The sequence below is a fragment of the Mesoplodon densirostris genome, chromosome 16 (assembly GCF_025265405.1).
Source record: "Mesoplodon densirostris isolate mMesDen1 chromosome 16, mMesDen1 primary haplotype, whole genome shotgun sequence".
Taxonomy (NCBI): domain Eukaryota; kingdom Metazoa; phylum Chordata; class Mammalia; order Artiodactyla; family Ziphiidae; genus Mesoplodon; species Mesoplodon densirostris.
Window position 1 is genome coordinate 18,395,335 of NC_082676.1, and position 25,971 is coordinate 18,421,305.

The 25,971-nt window shown below is 51.3% G+C and overlaps 1 protein-coding gene across 1 annotated transcript in view; it reads left to right on the forward strand.

The window, feature by feature from the left end:
* Positions 1-25,971, forward strand: part of PTPRT (protein tyrosine phosphatase receptor type T) — an 825,916-nt gene that overhangs the window by 782,531 nt on the left and 17,414 nt on the right. Inside the window, exons 23-31 of the mRNA XM_060079174.1 lie at positions 440-476; positions 1,844-1,941; positions 4,229-4,288; positions 4,998-5,114; positions 9,077-9,231; positions 12,640-12,775; positions 14,916-15,065; positions 16,816-16,989; positions 20,483-20,614. Of these exons, the coding sequence (XP_059935157.1) occupies positions 440-476; positions 1,844-1,941; positions 4,229-4,288; positions 4,998-5,114; positions 9,077-9,231; positions 12,640-12,775; positions 14,916-15,065; positions 16,816-16,989; positions 20,483-20,614 (1,059 nt within the window). The remainder of the gene's footprint in view (positions 1-439; positions 477-1,843; positions 1,942-4,228; positions 4,289-4,997; positions 5,115-9,076; positions 9,232-12,639; positions 12,776-14,915; positions 15,066-16,815; positions 16,990-20,482; positions 20,615-25,971) is intronic.

Sequence of the window (25,971 nt, forward strand, 5' to 3'; positions counted from 1 at the left end):
AATTGTTACTGATGCAAGGAGCCAGCAAGGTGATTGTTTTCTTCTTTCAGGTGCCCTACGGGGCCTTGCACAGTGTCCTGCATGTAATCACGGCTCAGGAAAGACCTGGTGGTGGTTGATATCCCACAGAAACCTGAAGATTCCTTCTCCACCTTTTTCTGGGTGCATAGCCATAACTGATGGCCATCTGATTTTTGCTCCCAGTCCGTGGCTCCAAGGCAAGCCTGTACGGGCCGCTCACAAGGAGCTATAATAATAGCTAACATTTAGTGATGGACAAAGCACTTTACATGCATTATCTTATTTAATCTTTGCCACTTCTCTGGGAAATGTCTAATGCTGGTTTCATTTTGCTTATGAAGAGACCAAGCCTTGGAAAGGATAATTGTTAGTATTGTGCTGTTTGTAAGATTCACTGTACTTTTCTTTTGTCATCCAGGGGTACCATCGACCTCGGCACTACATTGCTACTCAAGGTAAGTGCCCTCCTTTTCCTCTAAAGGGCCCTTGCCTTACACTGGAGGAGAGGAATGAGCTTCTACCAGCCAAGAAGTCATATAGGAGCAGGGCTGGAGAGCCTCCCGAGGTCTCGAGATTGTTCATTTGTTTGGGAAGGAAGGAGGTGACAAGTTCAGCTATGGGGGGAGGGACGTAAGGGAGAGAGGAAGGAGGTGTCACTAGGAAATGGTCAAGAGAGATGGGCCCTGGACCAAAAGCATCAGCCTCAGACATGTGCCATCAATATCCACCATCTGGAACTGGAGCTTTTGGTGCCTTATCTCCCCAATGGGTGTGTTCATCATCTCCTCGCAAGGGAGAGAGAGGCAGCCGACATTCCTAGAAAGCAATTTACCAGGATGTTATCAGAAGACTTAAAAATGACTATACCTCTCAAACTCTGCTGGGAGGAAATCCTGTAGATGATTATATATATGTGGACAGTGACACATATAATAAGATACCCTTCACAGTGTTATCTAATAGGAAAAAAAAGTGAAAAATCTTAAATGCCCATCAATTGGTAGATTGGTTAAAGTGTGACACCTCCATATTATGGAAAATTATGCAGCTATGAAAAATGTCATGGCAGGTAAGAGTTTTTAAGGGCATGGGAAAATACGTATAATAGAATGCTTATTATAGCAAATACAATAAATATACACATATATGTATATTTACACAGAAAAATGGCATTCAAACTTTTGTATCAGATACACTTATTACTCTTGTAATTTTAAAAATGATGGAGGCCCAGGACATTGAAAGAAATTTCCAAGGAAATTGCTTTGGACTCTCAGATTCTGTCTCCCATTTCTTGTCTATTTTTCTTCCCTCCTTTCTGTCCAGGCTCCAGACAAATGCCGTTGTCAGGCTCAGAAGCGGGCATCTTCTGTCTGTGCTCTCAGCATCTGACTCCCGGCAGCTGCTCTGCCCTCCCACCCCACCCCCACCCCAATTTCCTTCCCGTCTCTCACTGAGGTTCTGGAGCCCAATTTTTGAAAACTCCCTTAAGCTATGTCATTCACCCCTAATATAAGGTGATGGGTTGGCGGGAAAGTGGGGCTGGTGGAAAGGGTCTGAGCAGGAAGACGACGAAGAGGAGAAGCCGCGGGCATTTCCAGGGGACGCCGCAGACCCTGCTAGCTGGAGTACAGCTTTTCTCGTGCGCACTCTGACCTCACGCGCTTCAGTCCCCAGTCTCCGCTACTTGCGTCCCAATAGGAATCACTGACCTCACTCTTGCTCACCCATCCGGAGCCTTGACCGACCAGCCAGGAGGGACAAGCCTCTTGTCTGCTTCCTTGCAATTGCAGTCTGACCCTGACACCTTCTCTGTTGGCAGGTCCCATGCAGGAGACCGTAAAGGACTTCTGGAGAATGATCTGGCAGGAGAACTCGGCCAGCATCGTCATGGTCACAAACCTCGTGGAAGTGGGCAGGGTAAGCCCCTCCTGTGGGTAGCTGGATGGAGTTTGCTGGCTGGCGTTCCACTCCCCAGCATCTCTCTGTGCCAAGCGCCTCCCGTGCCACATGTCACCCTCACGGCACCTACGAGGGAGAAATCCTCCCTCCTGTTCATAGTCGAGGAACGTCTTTTCCCTTCAAAACCCTCTCACCCCTTTCTCCACCCTCACTCTCTGCTGATGACGTCATCTCATAGACTTTGAGGAAATTACAGCCATCAGACGTGAATGCTCATCTTCACACCGCAAAGCTGCATCCTTCTTGTGTCTACAACCATCTTCTCATTCTTCTCCTCTATTATCAGGCTGAACCATAAGACATGGCTGTTTTTGTTGACCCCAAATGGTAGAATATCAGCTGTTTCTTATGGCGCAGCCTAATGTGATAGGGGAAGTGACTCTTGCCCTTCCAAAGGGAATTCCTAGTGTGTTGAGTCACAGATTCCGCTCAAGAATTTCTCATTCTCCCCCTCTCACTTGGAAAGTAATTCTCTTTCCCGTTGCTAGATTATGTCCCTCAGCCTACAGACATCCTGAGTACCTTCCCCCTTAGAAATATAAAGCAGGCAAACAAAACTGCTTCTTCTCCTGTCCCTGCTTTTCTGCCAGACTCTGAGATCTCACACACAGGCTCTGCTTCTTCACTTCCGTTCCCTTCCACCCACTGCAGTGTAGCTGCTCCCTCCATCCCACCCACAGCGATTCATCAGTATCCCCAGCACCCTTCATGGTGACAAATCCATAGCCATTTCTCTCTTCTCATTGTACTCAACCTCTCAGCAGCATCTGACCCTTTGTTCCTCGAAACCTTGACATTCTTCTGGGTTTAGACCTTGGTCTCTCACTCTACTCTGTCTCGACTCTCTCCTGTGTGCTCCTTGGCTACTCCTAGGGCTTAGAAATGGGACTGCTCTTCCCAGCTTTGCTTTCACCTACTTGGTAAACTGTGGCATGGGGGTGGGTGGGTGCTGGGTGCACAGACACTAGAATCAAGAGGGCCTCTCTACTTATCACATGAGCTAACTAAAGACAGGGCAGGTAAGTTTTTCTTCTGGCAAGAACCAGATAATCCATTAAAATAAAGAGTCCTGGCCTCCAAGATAATGGGAAGGGGCAGAATCTGGGCTGTCAGTCATGATTCAGCAAAGGGCTTTGGACATCTCGTGGCCTAACAGGACCTGAGGACCAGAAGAGACTTTGGCCTTGAGCCCACTCTTGTTTAGTCCATTGCCCAGTTTTACAGATAAGGAAACAGACCCAGAGGAGTGGAGGGAATACCCTGAAGTCACCCGGCCACGATCTCTGACTCCTGGCTCTCGTCCTAGTGGTCATGGTCCCCCTATTCAAGACTACGCCCCAGGGACTCAGGCCCAGGGAGCAGCTACCGTGGACAAAATGTCCAGCCCAGGATTTAAGAATTCATAGGCACATCCCAGCCTGTTTATAACATGATCCCTCACTGGAGACAGATTCCCTTGATTGTGAATCTAATTCGAATTGGGAGAGGGGACAGGAGAGCAATTTCTTCATGAAACTCCTGCCAGGAGCGAAGCTCTGTGCCAGACACTGTTGTGCGTTATGCATTACTTCACTTTATCTCACAGCAATTGTACAAGGCGATGTTCCTGGTCATTTTTCAGACGGCCTGGCTTTGCATCCTGGCTCCATCCCTTACTGACAGTTGACCTTGGGCAATTTCCTTAGCCTCCCTTTGCTTCTGATTCCTCATCTGTAAAATGGGGCTAATAATAATATCTACTTCATCATCAGGGTGTGGTGATAAGTCATAATTAAAGGAATCCGTGTAAAGTATTTGTAGAACACTTAGTAAAGAGAGCTAGACACTGTAAGCAGTTAGTAAGTGTTAGCTCTCATTATTCATAGGAAGCTGAGGCTCAGAGAGGTTTCAGTACTTTCTGGAAGCTACTCAGCTACAGCGTGTTAGAACGAAGCAATGCATCCGTTTGCCTCCAAACCCTGTTGCACTAAATCAGCATTTCCCTAAGTGGGTTCCATGGGATGCTAGTCTGCATGATGCTTAGCGAACAGGGGGTTCCATGGTTAAATACGTTTGGGAAATGCTGTGTACTCTTTGCCCCTTTCGGAGAGTCGAAAAGCACATTAGCGTTAGCACGTGAATGAGCTGAGCAGTCCTGTAGCAAAGTGGCCTGTTTAACTTTGTTTAATCCAGCATTTCCCAAACTCATTTGACCACAAAACCTTTTTTTGTTTTTGTTTCTTGTTTTTTACCTAACACCTATCAGCACCCAGCGGGACACACTGTGGGAAATGCCACTCTAAGCCTCTCGGCGTCCCCCGGAATGGTAATACTTTTGTTCTTTTACGGGGAAAACGATGATCTCTTTTTCCTCCTGCGGCATGTGACTCAGAACCAGGTGTGGGAGTGGCTTGTTCATGGCCTCTGCACCCACCCCTGGGGCAGAGAGCAGCCGCAAACGTCTTCCTTTTGAGCCCAGCACCTTCCTTCCTTTTCCCAACAACGAGCCTTTTTCTCCTTCCAGCCCCCTCATAAAATTAATGACCCTCTCCCAGCCATGTCTGCTTCCACCTCCTCACTATTCCCACCTTTTATTCTCATCTCTGCTCTGCTGATACTACTCAGCTGCCCCAGCCTATTTCAGAAAAAGAGGACTCAACCAAAGGTAGAAAACTGGCCACGTGACCGTGGACAAGTCACCAAACCTCCCGACTTGAGTATGATGTTCATCTGTACAGTGGGGAGATTGCCACCTGCCCACCTCCCCCAGACCTAGTTGATCTCTTAGTGTGGTAATGGATTTGAAAAGTACCAGGAGCTCTGCCAAAGAAGGTACCACCGTTATCCCCCGCAGCTCCAGTTCCCCTAGGAGTGAGCTGGTCCCTGTGTATTTTGCCCTCCCCGGCCAGCTGAGAATGCCTTGACTGAAAGTCCACCAAGGTCACCCTTGAGTTTATTCGGACGGGAAGCCAGATGAGATGGCCACACACGCTCAGCCGCCCACTCACTCGTACTGTCCCCGTCCTTTCCCGCAGGTGAAGTGTGTGCGATACTGGCCGGATGACATGGAGGTCTATGGAGACATTAAAGTCACCCTGATCGAAACAGAGCCCCTGGCAGAGTATATCATCCGCACCTTCACGGTCCAGAAGGTAAGCTTCCCTGCGGCTGTGTGCAGCCTGCCCTCCAGGCAAGCCAGCTTGTTTGTTCATCCAGGACATGGCAGCGACCAAGGGGCTGCTCTGTACCCACCCTGCACTGGGCACCAGTGAGAGATTAGCAATCAGCTTGGATGTGGACCCTGCTCCAAAGGACCCCGCATCTAGCAGGAGGGACAAATAGAATTCGCCAGACAAATAGAATAATGACACATGGTAATAAAAGTCACAGAGGAAACATGCCAAGCGGGGGAGACAGAAATCCACGGGAGGATGGGGTGATCAGAGAGGACCTCCAGGAGGAGGAGGCATTTAAGCAGACAGTGAAGGATGAGAAAGAGCCAGCCAAGGGAAGAGCAGGAGGAATATTATCTCAGGAGGAGGGAAAGAACCATGCAGAGTCTGGAGGGGAAAGAAGATCTTGACATGTTCTAGGCCTGTGGTTCTCAACTGGGGGTGACTGTCCCACGAGGACATTTACCAGTGTCTGGAGACAGTTGTCAAAACCATAGCTGCCATTTTCTAAAAGTAACATCATTAATGAACCAAGTGGCCACAGGCCTGAGGATGCAAAAACACCAGAGACTTCAGTGCTCTGAGAACGGTGCCCTTGGGGATTGACAAGTCCTTGTGAGTGCCAAAGCAGGCACATGGATGGTGCCATTCCCGCATGCACGGTGCTGGCAGGACACACTGTTTGCTCCCAGCACCGCCCCCTCCAACCCCTGGGCTCCTAAAGGCCTATATCTGCAGACTCAGATGAAGAGCCAGGAGGGAAGGACACCCCTCTGCTACAAGGTACCTTGCTGTGATCTTAGGCTGGGTTCCTTAGACGCAGAGCCTGAGACAAGGTTTCCCTTGTACGTGGTGTATCAAGGGAGCGCTCCCAGAGAAACTTGTAAGACAGCAAGAGAAGCTGGAGAGGAAAGAGGAAGGGGCAGGGCAAGTTCAGAGTCTCTGGCAAAGTCTAGCCTAGGCCTGACCCACGGGGGCCTCTGGAGCGTAAACACACCACAGAGGTGCCCCCTTGCTTTAATCAGTCCACTGACCCTGTGGACCAGCCACTGCGGGGTAACCTCCAGGGTGGGCCAGCTCCTGTCGGCTGAGGGCACTTCTCCAGAACAGGGGACATGTGTGAGTCACAAGCAGCCAGCACTCCTGCAGTTGAGGCCTGGAACATAGCACCACAAACACCAGTCTCAGCTACCATACTTGCATTTGGTGCTGGGCATGAGCTGGGTGACTGGGGACCCAGACTCGGAGCCAAGGGGAGGCCTTGGGGAACTGAAGCCCACCCAGTGTGTTGAGGAGTCGTCGTCGTTTCTTAGGCTGTCTTTTTGTCTTTCTTTCAATCACCAGGGAAGCTATTACCCATAGGAAGACACCCTTCAAGGTCTCCACGGGCCTCGGAGGATTAACTCAACTTAGCCAGCTTCTCCACAGTACACAGGCAGGTGCTCAGCAAACACTGCCTGGGTTATCAGCTCAGAATCAGTTCCTGGGGACCCAGAAATAATAAACAGGCAGTGTTGTCTGTCCCTTGAAGAGAACACAGTCCCACCAGGAAAAGAGGACCCTTGATAAACAGTTGCAGTGCAGGTGGTGTGGGCTTGAACGAGGGCTTCCAGGGGCTGAGTTGATTTGGAGGGTGGGGTGAAAACTCTTGAGTATTCTCGAAGCTGTTTTGTCTTCTACTTCAGTTCTTCTGTGAGCGCTTTAACCCCAGCCTTTGTTCCCTCCTGCCCAGACCCCGCAGCTGCCTCCTGACAGGGCTTCTGCCTCTAGTCTTGCCCCCGGTCTTAGTTTAGGTTTCTAGGAAGCAGAGCCTGAGGCAGGGATTTGGGTGCCCTTGATGATGTGTTGAGGAAGAACCCAGGGGAGAAGGGGGGTGAGGGAGGCAGGACAGGGCGGGGAAGGAGCTGAGCAAGGCTGTGGCCCGGTCCCACAGGGAGAGCTGGGGCATGAGTTACACCGCAGAGTTGGACCCATCTTGAGGCAAAGGGTTCTTTGGCGCATCCATGAGAGTAACCCATTATTCTGGTTTGCCCAGGACCACCCTGGCTGCTTTAGCACTGAAAATCCCATGTCCTGGGAAACCCCTCAGCCCTGGGCAAACTGACAAAGTCGGTTGGTCACTGAATGCCAGCTGCCCATCCCCTGCTCCCAGAGGAGGTGGTTCCTGTTCAGCTGAGAGCAACTCTCTGAAGAAGGGCTAATTGTTAGCTGTCCATAGCCAAGGTCAGGGTAGCTGGGGGTGGGTGCACTGGCCCAGGAAAGGGGACCTGGCGCCCTCTACACAGCCCACCAATACCCCTGCCCCAAATCCTTCCCCCACGTAGCGGCTAGTGTGATCCTCCCAAAATGCCCATCTGGTGATGCATTTCCTCTTCTGTGTAACCATCCGGGCAGCCTCCCTATAGCTCCCCAATGACTCTGGGATAAAACCCAAAGGCCTTAAAGTGGGATACAAAGCCTTGCAGCATCCAGTACACGCCCAGCCGCCCACCGCCCCCACACCGGCCCCATCCCGCTGTCCGTCATTGCCTGTCTTCCACTCTTCTCTGGAATTGCCCTGGGCTGTTTGTGATTCTTTTCACCTACTATGCTAGGTTCTGTCCCCAGGCCTTTGCCCCAGATACCTCTCTGCCTAGGAATCCCTCCATCCTTCCACTGGGTAACACTTAGCCTCAGTGTATCATACGATTAGGAGGACAGACTGTGGAGCCAGACAGCTAGGCTTTAGACTGTAACTTTACAGCTTACTAGTTGTGTGACCTTGGGCATGTTCCTTAGCCTTGCTTAGCCTCACTTTCCTCATCCCTAAAATGGAGATGATAATATGAGGATTGATATGGGATTAAATGAATTAATACATTGAAGAAGTCAGAAGAGTGACAGGCACAGAGTCGATGCTTAATAAACGTTAGCTATTATTTTCATTATTAATATGTTTCAAGACTCAGGTCAGGCATCCCCTCCTTCAGGAAGCCTTCTCTGATTTCTCCTCTCCCTAATGGGATTAGCTGACATTCCTTTATGCACTTTAATGGAATTAAAGGTCCACTTAGGCGCCTGCCTCCTCCACTGGACCATGAGCTGTTCCAGGGACAGGGACTTGGCCTTTATTTCCACCTTCCTAGTGCCTAGCACAAGGCTAGGCACAGGTAACCCTCGGTGAATATCTTTTAACTGAAAAAATGAACCATCGAACACTCTTCCTATTCAGCGCCTCTAATATCTGCAGGAGATTGCTAGGTAGAGAAAGGTAGGTAGGGGCAGTGCATAAGCAAAGGCTCAGAGGCATAACCTGACCATAGACTAGTCAAGAACTGCCATTTGGCCTGGAGCATGTCTATGGGAAGGGGAACAATGGGAGCCCCAGGCCCCACCACCCGCTCTGCTTTTGTTTGTTTCATATTTTATCATTCTAAATAAGAATCTAATTAATAAAGAAGTCTGCCTTTTTAATTTTGAAAGTCATGGAGAGTATCATAGACCAGACTGGAGAACTGAAGGGGACACCAGTCCTCAATCAGTGAAAGGCCTTGTATTCCCCTGGAAACAACTTGAACTTGGAGTTGAAGTCTAACATTTTTCTGAATGTTCTGCTGAATATAAGTCCTATAAAACACTTATCAAAAGAGGGTCCCCTGGGCAAACAGTGTGACTGTTATAAGCCCCCTTGGGAATTCCGCGTGCATGTTAGCACAGTAAAGGCTCTGAGAAGTCCTGCAGTAGAGCCATCAGTTTCACTTTATTTACTTCCAAAGTTCCCAGATGTAAGAGATGCAGAATCACTCTGCGCAGTAACACCTATTAACCCTTTGAGGGCCTTGCCCTCTCTGACAGCAGGGAAGCTGGACCCTCAGTGCTCATGGCCTCGTGGCTCCCCATGGGTGCTGGGCAGGGTGGCTGGGGGCAGCAGCTGGAGGAACAGAGGGCCGTTCTCTCCTCAGAAAGGCTACCATGAGATCCGGGAGCTCCGCCTCTTCCACTTCACCAGCTGGCCCGACCACGGCGTCCCCTGCTATGCCACCGGCCTCCTCGGCTTTGTCCGCCAGGTCAAGTTCCTCAATCCCCCAGAAGCTGGGCCCATAGTGGTCCACTGCAGGTAAGTGAAAGGCCCCACCCTAAACAAGGAGGCCTTTGCAGCTCTGCTCTCTCGGTGAGGGGGGTACTCTCTTGTCCAATGGCCTTTATTCTTTGCCTGTGTCCCCTCTTCCCAGCCCTTTCTGATGAGACCAGGGTCCTAAGTCTAACAATAATAATACTAATAGTAGCAGTAGCAGTTGTTATTATTGCTGTTGCCCTGAAACAGTAAAGACCCTGAGGACGTGGGCTTGGCACTGACAGCGTCTGCTACACATGCACTTCACCCGCATTACTTCATTTACTTCTCACCCAACCTTGAGAGGTGGCCATTATTGTCATTCCCATTTTACAGATGAGAAAACCGAGGCACTAAGAAGGTAGATACTTTGCTCGGGTCACACAGGTGTGAAATGGCAGAGGCAGGATATTTAACATGATTTTCTCCTGACGCTCACCCTCAGCTCCTTGGCATGGCGGCAGGGTGCCCCCGTGGAAGTGTGCATCTCTTCATTTCTCTTATTTTAAAAATCGATTGCTGGCCTGCGGGGTCCTTTGTAGAGAGTAAATGGACAGTGTCAGGTTTTAGCTTATTATGGAGAAGGGATATTTTCAGCTCTGACCCAGAAAGTCACATCGGGAGTGATGGGCACATCTTGGAATCCTCCTAAACGGAGATGAAGTATCATGTCAAGGGCATTAGGAATTGGAGGAGGGCAGCTGTCCAGACCTGAAGGCCAACTAACATGCTTGCTTCCTCCCCTGCAAGCGCCTCTCTTTTCCAATGTGACCTTGGGCCCGGTCCATCTTTTCAGACCCCGCATGCTCTTAACTGCATGCAGGTTATCTCTGCCCTGGCAGTGCCCACATCAGGCAAGGTCTTGAGCCAAGTCCAGGAGAGACACCATAAGCTGTATGTGTCTCAGAGCCACCCCTTTCTCACACAGCATCCATTTACCTTCGCCACAATAGCGAGGTGTGAATTAGAAACCCCATTTCACAGATGAGTCCATTGAAGATTAGGAGCTCATACTGGGCTCTCCAAGCATTCTGCATCTAGTCTCTGCTTTACATCTCATGACAATTCGAGGACAATAAAATGTTCACCCCAAGTCCCATATCCCAAAGAGCAGCCAGAGCAGGGGTAAGGAAGAAAGGGAGATAATGGCAAGCATTTATCAGGCCCTCCTTGCATGATGCCCCTATGTCTGTGTCTCCATACCAAGCCACCCTGACACACCTGAGCAGAGTGGTGCTCCCTCCTGAGGCTGTCCTGAAGATTAAATGGGTTAGCCAACATATACTAGGTACCTAAGAGAATTCCGCACATATAGTAAGCACTTAAAAATATTATATACTGTTCTCTGCCTCTTGCTGCTGTCCCCCTCCCCAGACTGTTAATCCTTCAGGACAGGAACCATGTCTGACTTATCTTCACATCCCCACTCCCGAGCCCAGCATCTAGTGCTCAATAAATATCTGGTGACTACAAGTAGCAAGCATTTATAATAAATGGCTATGTAACCAGGCACGGGGCTAAGCAATTTTTGCGCATTGTGCTTTTTCAGCATCATTTCATGCAATTCACGTGTATTGTGCTATTAATGCTATTGTCATTAGCCTCGTTTTATGGAAGAGGGTATTGAAACCCAGAGAGGTTGAGTCATTCACCCAAGGTCACACAGCTAGTCAGTGGTCGAGCCAGGGTTTGATCCCAGGGGCCTGACCCCAAATAGCATGGGCTTAATTGCTCTGTGAGGCTGAAATAAATGGATCAATCCTCCCAAGAACCCTGTAGGGAAGAGTGTCATGTGTGAGAAAACTGAGGCTCACAGACACCAGGCAGCTTGTCCACTAGTGGTGGATCTGAGATTTAAAATCAAGTCGGGCTGCTGCTCTCTCCTAAAACAGGTCGAGGATGAGACTTGGGAGAAGACGTGGACGAGTGGCTCTTTGGGTTCCCTCCTAGACCCCGAGGCCCAGACTGCTTGGGGGTCCCTTCTGGGGCTTTGATTTACGGGGAGGCAGTCTGGGGCAAGTACAAGGCAGATTTTACTCAATTCAAACCATGAAATTTTACCAAGGACAAAGACTTCCCAGATCATGGAGGGTGGATTTCCAGGGGTTTACTCTCCAGACCGTTGTGGGTGTCGGTTGGTCCTTGGATTTACGGTCATTCAATATTGCTTTCTTTCCTGGTCCATCGCCCTTCCTCTTTTCGTTTCCTTTTATTTTCGCATTGTCAAGCAAAGACACTTGTTTCCATGAGGGAAATGAAATGTGAAAACGCAGTGGAGATGGGCCTCCTGGCAGTCTGGCCTTCGCTTCCAAAACGATATGCATTTAGAGCAAATGCCCTGTTTGTCTCTCGTTCAGTGCAATGGTTTTGGAACCCACTGATCTGGGGAGGTCTGGCCATGGCCCGTGAGGTCTCACTGAGTTCTTTTGCTATTTTGTACTTGGCCTGAGATTTTCCGAAAGAAGGCCCCAGTGGTCAGAGTCGAGTATGTATCAGGGGCCTTGATCCCGGGGCCGGGTCTCAGGACCGTCGGCTGCTCTGGTTCACTGAGGCTGCTGCTTCATGATCCTGGAAAAGCAGGTGCACGTGGAGCCAGACCCAAGGCTCTGGACATGGTGCTCAGGACTCACTCTCTGTGAGTCCGTTGGGACCGCTCAGGGGAACTGGTTTCTGCCGTCTCAGTTACCTCCTCCGATCTCTCTCGTCTCTCCCTCCTTGCTTTCATCCATCAACCCGTTCACTGAAGAAGACGGAAGGAAGGGAGAGATGGAGGGAGGGAAGTGGGGTGGGGAAGACATGTTTCTAGGCATTTCCAGTGTGCCTGGCATATGTAGACGGATTATCTTCACCCATCAGATGAAACTGCATGCATCCGTGTTGTCTAAGCGTACATTATCTTATTAAGAGAGGAAGTGTAGGAGCACAAGCTCTGGAGCCAGACTGCCTGGGGAAAAGTCGCAGCTCCACCGCTTGCCAGCTGTTTGACCTTGGACAAGGTCAGCACTCTGTGCCTCAGTTTTCTCACTGTGTAATAGGGTGAGAAACTTCCTAACAACCTCATAAGATAATTAATAGGTAACACTGCAGAAGCAGTTAGAACGATGTCTGGAACTTTGTCAGGGCTAAATAAGTGTTCGTTAAATGAGTACAACAAAAATAAGCCAGTCCTGATAAAATAGCCCCCAAAGGCAAGCATTACTCTCCCATTTTACAAAAGAGAGGACTGAGGTTCTAAGTTTAGTCACTTGCTTAGGACCTCCTGGCAGGACTGGGGTTCAGACCATTCTGTCTGACCTCTGCAGTGTACTGCCTCTCTGCAGGGTCCTCGGGGACAGGGCTGAATGGGAGGGGCCTCCCCAGGGCTGCTCCCACCCCAAGGTCCCTAACATGGACCACCGTCCTCTCTTCCAGTGCTGGTGCCGGGAGGACTGGCTGCTTCATCGCCATCGACACCATGCTTGACATGGCCGAGAACGAAGGGGTGGTGGACATCTTCAACTGCGTGCGTGAGCTCCGGGCCCAGAGGGTCAACCTGGTACAGACGGAGGTGAGTCCTGGGGTGTCAGTTGGCTAGCCACCTGCAGCCCTGGCCAAGGAGGAGCATGGTGGAACAGAAAGGGCCACGGGTGGAGGCATCCTACAGAAAGAGACCTGGGCATGGGAGAAATGGGAGGGAATGGATACATGGCTTGCTATGGTGAGATCATCGTAGAAGCTAGGATGCCCCTGCCAACCCTGAGGTCCCCCAGTGCAAGGACTCCTACCAGGGAGGAATGGTGCTGTGTGCCCCATCTCTGAGGGCACCTAAGCAGCAACTGAATGGCAACTTTCAGGTATTCTTTGAATGGTGTCCTTGCCTTGGGTGAAGGAGAAGAGAGAGATAGGGAAGGATTGGCATTGATTGAATGCCTACTGTGTGCCAAGCATCGCTTCAGGCACTGCAGGAATGGCTTACTCAGTGAAGTTACTGAGTTCCTGAGCTAGGCGCAGGGGATTCCAAGAGAGATAACTCATAACCCCTGGCCTCAAGTGAGAAGCAGACCTCCAGGCACTGCTCTGTCCAGTTGGAGAGCCCAAGATCCGAGGGACATGGGAGGGGTTCATCTTTATTGTTGAGTACCTACTATGTGCCAGGCATCACTCCAGGTCTTTTGTATTCAGGGTATTGTTTCTACTCCTTACAACAACCCTATGGGGCAGCTCCTGCTAATGCCCCCATTTTATAGATGAGGAAACTGAGAAATGGTGTCCCCAAAGCCTCATATAGCCAGACAGTGGTAGAGCTTGGGTCCATGTGACCCCATGTCCCACGTGCTTTCCCCTGAGCCACACTGTCTCACGAGGAAGCCTTTTCTGCCTCTCCTATGCCTGGAAGCCATGGTTTGCTACTCCTATAACGAGCCCATCTTCTGGTTCTAGTGAGGCTGTAGGTGCCCGGGCAGCAGAGCTGGGGCAGATAAAGAGCTGCGTCCATCATCAGCCCTGCAAAGAGATATCACCCATGGCTTTGGGTCTGGCCAGTCACTGCAGGCTCTGCAGGCAGTTCCCTCACTTAGAGGCTCACACACCTAGGACCCTGCTCCAGGCTCCAAGCCAACTCCCACAGGCCAGTCTGCAGCCTTCTTGGTGAGGCTGCTATAGCTGAGAGGCTGCTTTGTCTATTCCTGGGTTCATGCATGTGGAAGGCAGGCTCACTGCCTGGCATTATGCACATCGTGGTCCTTGCTGTCTGGTGGGGGAGATAGGTGTTCAGATAGATCACCACAATGCCTCTAGATAAACATTTCATATGAAGAGATGGGCCAAGTTCTGCAGGAGAATAGTCGCTCAACAAACGTTTGTTAATGAGCCACTGGAACAGCAACAACTCCTGCCTGGTGGATTTGGAGAAGACTCCCAAGGGAATGAGACATTGAAGGCGTAGAGAAGGGGGGGATGGTGTCCAGGACGAGAGCGGCAAAGAGCTGGGATGGCAGAGGGGGTGATACACGCTTCAGGAGCAGAGCCTGAGACAAGGAGTTGAGGGCAAGTGGTTTCCTTGGTTGGAACAAATGGCTGTGCCCCAAGACACACTGGTTGGCAAGTGGGGAAATGAGAGAGGGGATGGAAGGAAATCGAGTCTGTGGACACTGTGAAAGTAGTTTACAGATTGTTTGACCCAGTGGACGGCTGGAGCCCAGTCCTGCCGGGGGAGCTCTGAGATGGTGTGGAGTGTCTCTTCCAAATTTCCCACCTGAGAGAGGGAACGTAGGCATCTATCCCCAGGTCTCCATCTGGCATTGCTTGAGGCCTCCTTCCCACGGCATTAACTCTTTGGCCCTGCTGGGGATAAAGGCCCTCAGCCTGAATCTCGGGGCTTTGCAGTAAGCAGGCTTCAGCAGTGAAAGGCGAAAGCTGATGGGCCATGGGCAGGACACCACGGGCACCTGCTACCACATGTCCAGGAGTTTCTAATTTTTATCAGGGACTCTGCTGTTCAGTCTTACACAGGGAGCAAAACTCAGCACAGCTCAGACAGTCACCAAGAAACACGGCAACTTGGCCCTTCGGGTTATAGGATAGAAAGCAATGATTCTGCAACATGAATCATGCCCATCCTTCATAGCCACAGGCTGAAATGGGGACAAGAAACTCCCGGGCCACCCGTCTTACCCAGTACCCTGTTCCCTCTCTCCTCGGCTTTGCAGGAGCAGTATGTGTTTGTGCACGACGCCATCCTAGAAGCGTGTCTCTGCGGCAACACGGCCATCCCGGTATGCGAGTTCCGCTCTCTCTACTACAATATCAGCAGGCTGGACCCCCAGACCAACTCCAGCCAAATCAAAGACGAATTTCAGGTATGAGCGCATCCCAGGCTTCATGACCCAGCCAACTTCAGTGCCACTGAGCACAGTCCTGGGGCTTTCCTTGCAAGGATGGCTATGTATATATCCTTCCAGTGTCTACAAGTCCAGACAGCTGAGAAGGAATTCCAGAACATAAAAGGCACACCATGGGCAACTGCTCACCCATCAGTGATTGCTGACACTTGTTTTGTTTTGTTTTGTTTTTTTAATTTTTTTTTTTTTTCGGTACGCGGGCCTCTCACTGTTGTGGCCTTTCCCATTGCGGAGCACAGGCTCCGGATGCGCAGGCTCAGCGGCCATGGCTCACAGGCCCAGCCGCTCCGTGGCATGTGGGATCTTCCCGGACCGGGGCACGAACCCATGTCCCCTGCATCGACAGGCGGACTCTCAACCACTGCGCCACCAGGGAAGCCCTGTTTTTTTTTTTTTAACTATGAATATGTTTTGGAACTGAGGTCTTATTTAGTTCTAGTCCAGGTTGTATGTGGAGACAAGTTTATAGACACAGGTGTGAACTTCAAGCTCCTCGATCCCTGCAGGGACTCAGGTCTTCTCATTATTTCTGTACAATTGGAATGTGTCCTAGATCCTCACAATTCAAGGTGGGGGCTCGAGACCAGCAGCATTGGCTTCACCTGGGAGCTTGTTAGATGTGCAGAATCTTGGGTCCCACCGGACCTACTGAATGAGAGCCTGTGATTTAACAATATCTCCGGGTGATGTAAGTGCACATTAAACTCTGAGAAGCATCATCTGAGGGCACAGCTCAGGCAGAACAGATGTGCCCCCTTGGAGCCCATGTAGCCAGAATGGTGGCAGCTTTGGTCTGGAGGCCTGGACTTGAATCACTGAATAAGGCAAAACCAGAGTCCAGCCCATTGTCCTGAGGTCAGTGCCGGGGTCATATTTTGGGCAACAGGGGCTGTGAACAGGCAGGAGGAAGCAAAGAAGCTTCAGGACCAGAAGGGCCAATGCAGGTCCATGGTTCCATGGGCAGATACCCCAGCCAGGTCAATGCCTTAGTCCTCCTTCAAACAAATAGACTTTATTGATTCAGAGCAGAGACCAAGGACTGAATGGGGGAAGGATGGAGGACACGGACCCCTGGTGGTAGCCCGTAGCATCTAGTCTGTTGGCTGGGGCAGTTCAGCTCTAGCCCCACACTTGTAAGACTTACTCTGCAGAACACAAGCCCTGAATTTTTCAGACAAACTAGAGCTTGCTCTCTGGGGGTCTCTCACTCATCCTGGGCATCTCATCCAAGCCTCCTTCCTTCCATTCTCAAACAGCTTTCTCTCTGAGAGGCACACTGGTAAAACCATTTCTCTCATCCCATGGCACTTCAAGTGATATTTAAAAGTCATTAGGGATTCCCTGCCCCCACTCCCCACCTTATGACCTCCCGGCTGGCTCACCATTTCATGCAGGATGGCTGAGAGGAGTAACTCAGCTCAAATGACTGGCAGGTGTTCAGAGCCTGTGTCTGAGCCCGCATGAGTGTGTGCCGTCCCTGCAGCCTTGGCCCTGTGGTGGTGTCCCACAGACCCTGGCAGAGGCTCTCAGCCCCCAGGGCATGGGGCAGCCAGCAAGAGATGATAGAACATCACCACGGAAGAAAACAGTCCTGGGAAAAGGACTGGAGGGACAGGCTTGGAGGATGAAGGGAGTTTGAACATCGCTGCCTCCTCTGTTCAGGGCAACCATCTAAGCAGTACCTGCCTCTCTGCCCTTGACCCCATAGACCCTCAACATCGTGACTCCTCGTGTCCGGCCCGAGGACTGCAGCATTGGTCTCCTGCCCCGGAACCATGATAAGAATCGGAGCATGGATGTCCTGCCTCTGGACCGCTGCCTGCCTTTCCTCATCTCGGTGGATGGAGAATCCAGCAACTACATCAATGCGGCACTGATGGATGTAAGTGGAGCCCTGCCAAGAAAAGCTCCTGGCTGGCATTCCAGGGAAAAGCTTCTTCCCAAGGGGGAGGTGGCTGGAGCCCAGGGCCTTGACATCCCCCTGCCCAAGCCAGCCTCTCCTTCTGACCTTTTTGGCCCACAAGACCTTTCTCCCCCTGAAGGCTCTGATCCAGACCTATATACAAGCTGTGCTTTTAGCTCTTTTGCTCCCATAAAGGTCTGAAAGAATAAACCAAAAGCTTAAAGTGGGTCCCCTGACACAACAGTGAGGTGACAGGCCTGACCACTCCCCCTTCCTGCTGGGTACAGAGCTGACTCTCAGCCTTAAGTTCAGTTCAGGAAACACTCTACCTGCCAGCCATGTTCCTACTGTTCTCTTAGGGGCGCTGTCTCCTGCTTCCTCAGCATCAAGTCCAAGAAGTGCACACCTACCTTGACCTGGTTTGGGATTGGGGGGTCATGTTCCTACCCCAGTGGGTCCATGCTCCTGACTTTATGCTTCTGCCCTGGGTCCTCCAGCACTTCCAGGTATCATCCCTCCACTTCCAGGATGTGAGATGTTTGCAGCTGGAAGGAACCGTGCATCATCCAGTCCCATCCATGCACTTTCCAGCAAAGGAAACTGAGGCCAGAGAAAGAGACTCACTCAAAAATACCCAGAGAGCTAGTGGCAAGCTGGACCCTTGGACTCCTGGCTTACTCTAGAACTTATTCCTTGAGCCTCCCCTCAGTTTGCTTGATTCAGTAAGATGCAGACATCTTTCCTCCCAAGACTCGGGACCAAGAACACCATTGCTTGACTGGGGAAGAGCCCTTCCAGGTCCCTCTCCCCACCTATGCCTGAAGGTCAAGTCCATCCAGCCCACATGAACCTCCCATCTTACCTGGAACAGGAAGGAACATGGGGTACTGTCCATTGGGGTCAAGGCCAACTACCTATCTGACCACTAATCCTCTTGAAATTTATCCCCAAGCATCCTAAGTGTTTGTTAGAGGCAGAGGGGTGACAGGAAGTCAGTGCCTATCTCAGCTCTGTGGGTGCCTGCCCTGGCCTCTGCCCACAGGGTGTCCAAGTCCTCCATGGAAACCCTGGCTCTGGATCCGGAAGCAGGGAGTCTTGTCCTGGTCAGATCAAATAGCTGGATGTGGAGGGAAGACGGCAGGCTTTAGCTTGGAGTCTTCCAAGGTCAATGTGTGCATGTATGCGTGCGTGTGTGTATGTGTGCGCACACACGTGTGTGGTGAGAGCTGGGGCCTGGGGGTGCACCCACACTTCCAAGTTCCCCTCAGCGTTGTCTCCCCCTTGTCCCAACTCCCCCTCCTTTCCTTCCTCATCCAAGGATCAAAGACGCTCCTGGCCTCTGCTTAGTATATTAGATGCTGCCTGGAGTCAAATGCCTTCTGCCAAGCTCTGATGCTGATTGTATTCTCTTTGTCCACAGGGCATTTCTCCAGTGAGCCATCACTGGGGTCTTTGCCTTTCTTATTTAAAAAAAAAAAAAAAGTCCTTATCTGTATTCCAGCTTGGTTTGGGCATTATCTGGTAACCATGGCAGCTTTGCTGCTAGCAGAAAAATATGAAGTCCTCTGGGTTAATTTTTAATGTTTCCCTTGGTAAAGGATGATGTTATCCATGAAATGGATTGCCAGCTGATCCCTGAAACCCGGCAGGAGCACAGATCTCGAAAATATTTTCAGATAAGGCTTTGTCAGGTATGCTGGCCTAATAGAGCATTTATCAGAGAGACAGGGAAAATGGAAAGAAAGCTAACATTCACTGAGTGTTGGGTAGTATGTCAGACCCTGAACATAGACTATCTCATTCTGCATTTGGATATGATTATTCCCGTTTTCTGGATGAGGTACTGAGGGTCAGAGAATTTCCATGACTGTCTCCAGGTCAACTCTCTCAGAAAGGGTGGAGCCAGGGTCTGAACCCCAAGTCTTTTGACTCTTAAAGCCTAGATTTTTTTCCATGTCTGGAAATGTCTGCAGACCAGCTTCTGCCACTAGACTTTGGCTTTTGGGGGAACTCAACATTCTGTTCTCCTAGGTTCTTCCTCTGACCATTCCACTGGCAGGAGAAGACCCTTCGAAGACAAGATCCCCTAGTGCATCTGTGGCATCCATGGTTGCAAGGCATTTTCTTTGCCATCGGGACACCAAGAGATAAAAGAACAGTGGCAGGTGCTTTAGGTATTCTATCTGTCAGAGTTTTTTGCCAGAGACTTCTCCTGGTTTCAATGGCAAACTCTTCTTCCTTCCCCTTCCTCCTGCTGCCCTGTGACCCCACCGGAAACAGGCATGAACAATCACTCAGGAAAACTTGTTGAGAATATGAGTTATTTCTCAGGTTTTACAAACCACTAATGAAGCGGAGATGCTCCCCAATCTTTCCAAATACCTTCTCACAGGAACTGTAATAAATAGCACCCAGCTGAAGCTTCAGAGGTAGTCCAGACTCACACAGGCCATTTTCTCTGGGCCTCAGTTGCCCACCTGTAACATGGGACTGAGTTTATTCAGTTGTTTGCTGGACCTGTACTGGGCGTCTAGTGTGCCGGCCATGATGCTAGTGCCGAGGATGAAGAACCAAGTCAGGGATGGTCCCGCCCTGCCAGCGGGCTCACAGCTGGGTTCTTGCTTGCTGCTCTTTTCACGTGCATATCTTTTCAATCTGTACCACAGCCATCCCTTTGGAGTTATGAATCCCATCTTCCAGTTGAAGAACCTGAGATTTGGGGAGATCTAATAACTTTCCAGTGCTCAGCACTGATTTAAAAAAGTCACTCTATGAATGTGCTTGAATGAATGAATGAAGGAATGAAGGATTGGGTGGATAGATGGATGGATGGATGGATGGATGGATGGATGGATGGATGGATGAATGAATGACTTATAACGTACAACTGGCAAAGCTGGGTTTGAACCCAGGTCTGCCTGACTCTAAAACCTGAGCACCTTCACTGCCCCATTGGCTCACAGGACACAGTGCCCACCTTCTGCCAGGCCAGCTCAGCCCGCATTCCAGCCTTGGGGCAGGAGTGAACCTCGTGCACTCTAAGCCCCTTCAGGAGGCTCTCTGCCTCGGGCTGAGCCAGCCCCTCCTCCAGCATTGTGGGCACAGGGACACAAAATATCCCTTTTATCCCAAGAGGTGCCTTGGCCAGCAGAGCAGCAAATCTGCATCCAGAATCTTTCATTTCATATTGTAATGATGATTTGCTGAGCTCCAAGACATAAATAATTTATTGGATAATCCCCATCCGAGTGACACCTTCCTAATGAAATGTCTTAGTCTGGAGGAGAATGAGTTCATTACGGGAAGGTCCCCTTTGCCACCAGGGCACCCCGAGATAAGAACGGGCCGTTGCTTTGTGTAATCTATTTGGCAGACTCGGGGGGCCTCTGGCAGCCATCGGGGCCTCATCATCATCATCAGGACATCGCTGATGGGTGTATATTTCACGACGCCTGTGTCGTTCTTTTGTCAGAGCCACAAGCAGCCTGCCGCTTTCGTGGTCACACAACACCCTCTACCCAGCACCGTGGCGGACTTCTGGAGGCTGGTGTTCGACTATAACTGCTCTTCTGTGGTGATGCTGAATGAGCTCGACACTGCCCAGGTAGGAGGAGGCCCGGCCCAGCCCTAGGTGCTCAGGTGTGTTCGGGCAGCCGTGCCCAAGAGTTGGAGGGACAGCCTTCTGCTGCCTCTGCCCAACCCAGCTGCCCTCTGGTGGGCACTGTCTGCCAGTGAGCACCAAGCCAAGCCCATTCAGCTTCCAGCTGAGGCCAGGGAGTCCCCTGCCAGGCCCTGCCACCCCCAGCCCTCCCAGTTCCAGCAATGACTACCCCCGTCTATGAGCTTTATCCAGCCCCCTCACTGCCCAGGACCAGAGCCTGTTGCTCCATCCCCCAGACACTGGTTAGGGTCTTGCTCCTAATCATGCAGAGATCACAGAGAAGCCTCCTCCCCCAGCTCTGAGCATCTCCAGCCGTGCAGCATATCCTGATACCCGGCCACACTTAACCATTCTCCCTGCTCTGTGATGCAGCCAGACTAACAGAGCCTGGGGCTTGAACCACTGACCCTTTGCACACTGATCACCCCGCCGAGGCCTGGCTTTATCACAGGTGACCCTTGTGTCCCAGCAGGCTCCATGCCTTAGCTGAACTGCATGTGACCGTTCCAAGCATCATGTGCCTACAGCACATTAGTCAGGCCACAGGACACGTGTCATGGGGCAGCTTCTGGGGCTCACACCCCTGGGGCAGGGCAGCCGTTCCTGGGTGGAGGCGGTGATGATGGCCTTGTAGAGTTTTGGAAAGCCATCCCATCACTGTGTTGAAGGAAACCCAGAGTAACTCAGAGGATTCCCTTGTGAGCACTGGTCTTGGGCAGGCCTTGTGTGGGAAGAAGAAAAATGGGTCTGAGCTGTAGCCTCAGCCCTCCAGGAGCTCACACTCCTGCTACAGAGACAGATGAGCAAATTGTCCCCACCTCGTGTGGCCGCACTATAATAGAGGTCAGCCGCGAAGTGTTGTGCTGGCCGGGAACGGAGAGCAATTACTTCTGCCCAGAGGGTGAGGGAAGACTTCAGGAAGGTGACTTTGGCCCGGAAGAAGGCAGCAGAGATCTGGCGTCTGGGGGATGAAGTCTCTGGGTAAGTCTCTCCAGGCAGAGGGAACAGCAGGGGCAAAGGCCCACGGGGGTCACTGTGTCGGCTCGTCTGCAGGACAGCCTCGGTGGCAGTGGGGCCGGGGGGATGTCAGGAGGAGAAGAGGGTGGGGATGCTGGATGATACAGCCGGGCCAGCTTGCAGAGGGCCGCCCGTGCCGGGCTGAGGGGCTTGGGTCTCGGCCTGCAGTATGGTAAATATCAGACTTTTACTCTTGGAAGCAACAGAATCCTTTCTGGGAATGAAAGCGCTCGTGCAAGCCCAGCCTTTGAAACAGTGAAGCAGGAGGTGGGGTCGGAGCTCCACCCACGCTAGTCTTTGGGCCCCTCCTGGTGCCCCTTCCTCGGAGAGTCAGCCGCTCGCTCTGGGCACTTTGGCGGAACCCCTGGTGTTCTAGGGGCACAGGTAGAAAAGCCCTTGCTGTGCAGGGAGGAGACACTGCAGTGCTGAAGTAGGGGGTGCAGCAGAGTCGGGACTCCTGATGGGAAACGGCGTCTGGGGAAGAATCTGGAAAACAGGAGGGAGCAGAGAGAGGTCTACAGGTTTAGGGAGCAGTTGGATGTGGGAGGTGAGTGAGAAGAAGTCACGGATGGTGACAGGGCTTCTAGTGTGGATAGTCAGGCATCTGGGATGCGACCGGCCAAGATGGGGGAGGGAGGCGAGCAGTGGGAGAGGCAGCAGGAAGTCTGGGGAGGTCAGAGCTGACCCCTGAGCAAAGCGGGGGTCGGGCGCCAGTCATCTACGCAGTCAGAAAGTCACTTAGAACCTGTAGTCGGCCCTCCACGTACGGGGCGCCGCTGTGCACGAGGCTATTCCGTATTCGCAGTTACTCCGTATCCGCGGTCCCCCCATATCCGCGACGCTGTGTCCCACGGATGCAACCAACCGCAGATCCTGTAGTGCTATATTATTCACTATTGAAAAAAGTCTGCATATAAATGGACCCGCACAGTTGAGCCCCGTGTTGTTCAAGGGTCAACAGGTAGTAGGGCAGGGGTCCCCAACCCTCTGGCCACGGACCAGTTTCGGTCCTCGGCCTGCTAGGAACCAGGCCGCACAGCAGGAGGTGAGCGGCGGGCGGGCCAGCGAGCAAAGCTTCCTCTGCCGCTCCCTGTCGCTCCCCATCCGCCCCCCGCATCGCTCGCATCACTGCCTGAACCGTCCGCCCCCTGCCGGGTCCCTGGAAAAACTGTCTTCCACAAAACCGGTCCCTGGTGCCAAAAAGGTTGGGGACCACTGTAGTAGGGGACAAAATTGAGCGCGACTTGGGATGTGCATGTAGGAGTCGTTCGGGAGAGCGTCTTGTTCATTCATTGAGTCCACATTTGTTGAGTAGGCACTATTTGCCAGAAGCTATTCTAGGTGCTTGGAAATGCATCAGTTAACATGGCAGAGAAAGCAAAACAGCAAATTCCCATCTTTTATGCAACTTCTGTTCTCAAGCAGGAGAGAAATAAACAGCAAACACTTTGTAACGGACTTAATTATATGTTAAAGGTGACAAGTGTATGGAAAAAGAAAAATAAGAGGGCAGGGCTGGAAGCCTGGTTTGGGGCACAGGCTGCACCTGTCATTGAGTGATGAAGGTGGGCTTCATTGAGAAGCTCGTATCTGAAGGCAGATTTGGAGGAGGTGCAAGAATGCACCATGGGACCGTCTCAGGGAAGAGCATCCCAGGCAGGGGCATGACCCGCACCAAGGGTTTATGGTGGTGGAACAGACGGAGGCCATGGCCATTGGAGCAAAGCCAGCGTGGACAGCAGCAGAAGGTGTGACACAGAGACACAGCAGGGCCAGGTCATACGGGCCTTGGGGATCATAGGAAGAACTTGTGATTTTACTCGGAGAGAAATGAGCCATTGACAGGTCTTGAGCAGAGGAGTGACTTGAAAAAGTAACTGGATTTTTTTCTTTAAAGCATCCCTCTGGCTACTGTGTGGAGAACAGACTGTTGGTGTGGGAAGGGGCAGGGTTGTTGCTAAGAGCAGAAGCAGAGGACAGAGAGGAGGCCCCTGCAGTCATCCAGGTGACAGGTGATGGTGGCTTGAGCCTAGGTGGTAGCAGTGGAGTGGATTGTGGGTCTATCCTGAAGGCAGACCCAACAAAATATCCTGCCAGGCTGAACAGGGAATGTGAGAGAAAAAGAGGAAGAAGGATGACTCCAAGGTTTAGGGCCTGAACGACGGACGGTTCGAATCTGAGATAAGCATGAAATGCGACAGATTCCCATAAAACAGAGACCCCTGCAGAGCTCCAAAGTCAGAAGGCATCATCACCCCATCCCTTTGCCTGAAAAAGTAAAACAGTGAACTCTGGTCCATGAGCCCATGAGTGAAGCGGAGCCCTTTTTCCAACATCCCTTTGTGCAAAACCGGAGCTCAGGCACAGAGGAAGAGTTTCAAAGAACCTCACTTTGGGACACATAAAGTAGCAAGGGTCAAGGTCATTGGCTATAGCTCCCCCTTCAAGGATGGCTCTTGGGTGAATGAAGATCTTTCAGCTCCAGATGTTGGCGCAGTTTTTGAGAGCTGATTCTCTAAACGCAAAAAACACCAGGCTCAGAAGTGCCCTGAGGTTGGCTGCCATATGCAGCTGGCAAGCATCCCCTGAAATCAGCAGATGAATAGAGCACTTATTGATATAAATATCATCACCACAACAGCTGGGCGCCTTGCGAAAATAAACAATGACACAGCGTGAGCATCAGAAAAGCCGCCCTCAGCACCTGGAGGGCTGGTGCTTTGAAGTGGCATCAGCACTTGTCTGCCAGCCTGCCCATGCTGAGGCAGCCCACGACTTTGGCCAGTCCAGCAACACAGACAGGTCTGCCATAGGTCCTGAGTATTGGTAGATTGCTCCCAAGAGGACCAGTGCCACATCCTGTGGTTTGACTGGGGACCAACCGGTAAGGGCTTGTGTTGGTGACTACCTATAATTTGTAGCAAAATAAGGTTGTGCAGAGGATGAAAGATCTCCAAGTGCTTTATTTTCTTGCACTGCTGGCCAAATCTGTCTGCTTCTGTTCAGAATCCTGTACCATGTCATTGAGTCAGCCATCCCCAGCCACGGATATTTTTCCATTCTCCGTAGTGGCTGCTGTTCAAAGACAGTTATGAGCAGTGGGGGGCTCAAGATAAAGACTCCCAAAGCAATTTCATTGACCTTAAGAGATTTTTTTAAGCTCTTTGGGACTCCAGAGGTCTGTGGTCAGATTAGCGGGGCAAAATCCTAACCGTAACATCCAGCAAATGACACTGTGGTTTCTGATGGGCACATCAGGAAGAACCTCTTCAACTACACCCAATAGCATTGACAGGATCTCTTCCATCTTTGTGGACTCTATGGTGAGACCAGAGTCCATGGGGACCAGACACCAGAGAGAAGCCCTCTTCTTGGTCAGGCCACACCCACTATCTTTAGAATCCTCTGTACCCACCATGGGGTGGGTCTGTGTGGTAGACAGAATCTTGGCCCCCCAAAGATGTCCACATCCTAATCCCTAAATCTATGAAGGTATGAATGGTAAACGGGAATTTGCAGATGTGATGGAGTTCAGGATCTTGAGATATGTAGGTTGTCCTGGGTTATCCAGGTGGCCCTGCTGTTAGAGTCTTTATAAATAGAGGGAGGCAGGAGGATGAGAGTCAGGAACAGATCATGTGACAGTGGAAGCAGAAATTGGAGTGATCGGGCCACAAGGCAAGGAATGCTGGCAGCTTCTAAAACTGGAAAAGATGAGGAATGGCCTCTCCCCTAGAGACTCCAGAAAGGAACACAGACACTGTGTTCAGACCCTCAGCTGACACTTTGATTTTAACCCCTGAAGCCTCATTTCAGATTTCTAACCTCCAGGTAAGAAATTTGTGTGGTTTTAAGCCACTGCGTTCGTGGCAATTTGCTACAGCAGTTCCAAGAAGCTAAGACAGGCAGGAAAAATGAAAACAGAGGGCTTCCCTGGCGGCGCAGTGGTTGGGGGTCCACCTGCCGGTGCAGGGGACGCAGGTTCGTGCCCCGGTCCGGGAGGATCCCACATGCCACGGAGCGGCTGGGCCCGTGAGCCATGGCCGCTGAGCCTGCACGTCCAGAGCCTGTGCTCCGCAGCGGGAAAGGCCAAAACAGTGAGAGGCCCGCATACCGCAAAAAAAAAAAAAAAAAAAAAAAAAAAAAATCCCCAATCCCCATGGAGCAGGTGTTCTAGGGAAGTACTATTCACCTCCTAGACTCTCTTTGGCATCAGACAGGCTGGAAACATCTTTAGCTGGAACCATCGCACCAGGACCCTCAAGCTGCAGGGAGAAGCTGAA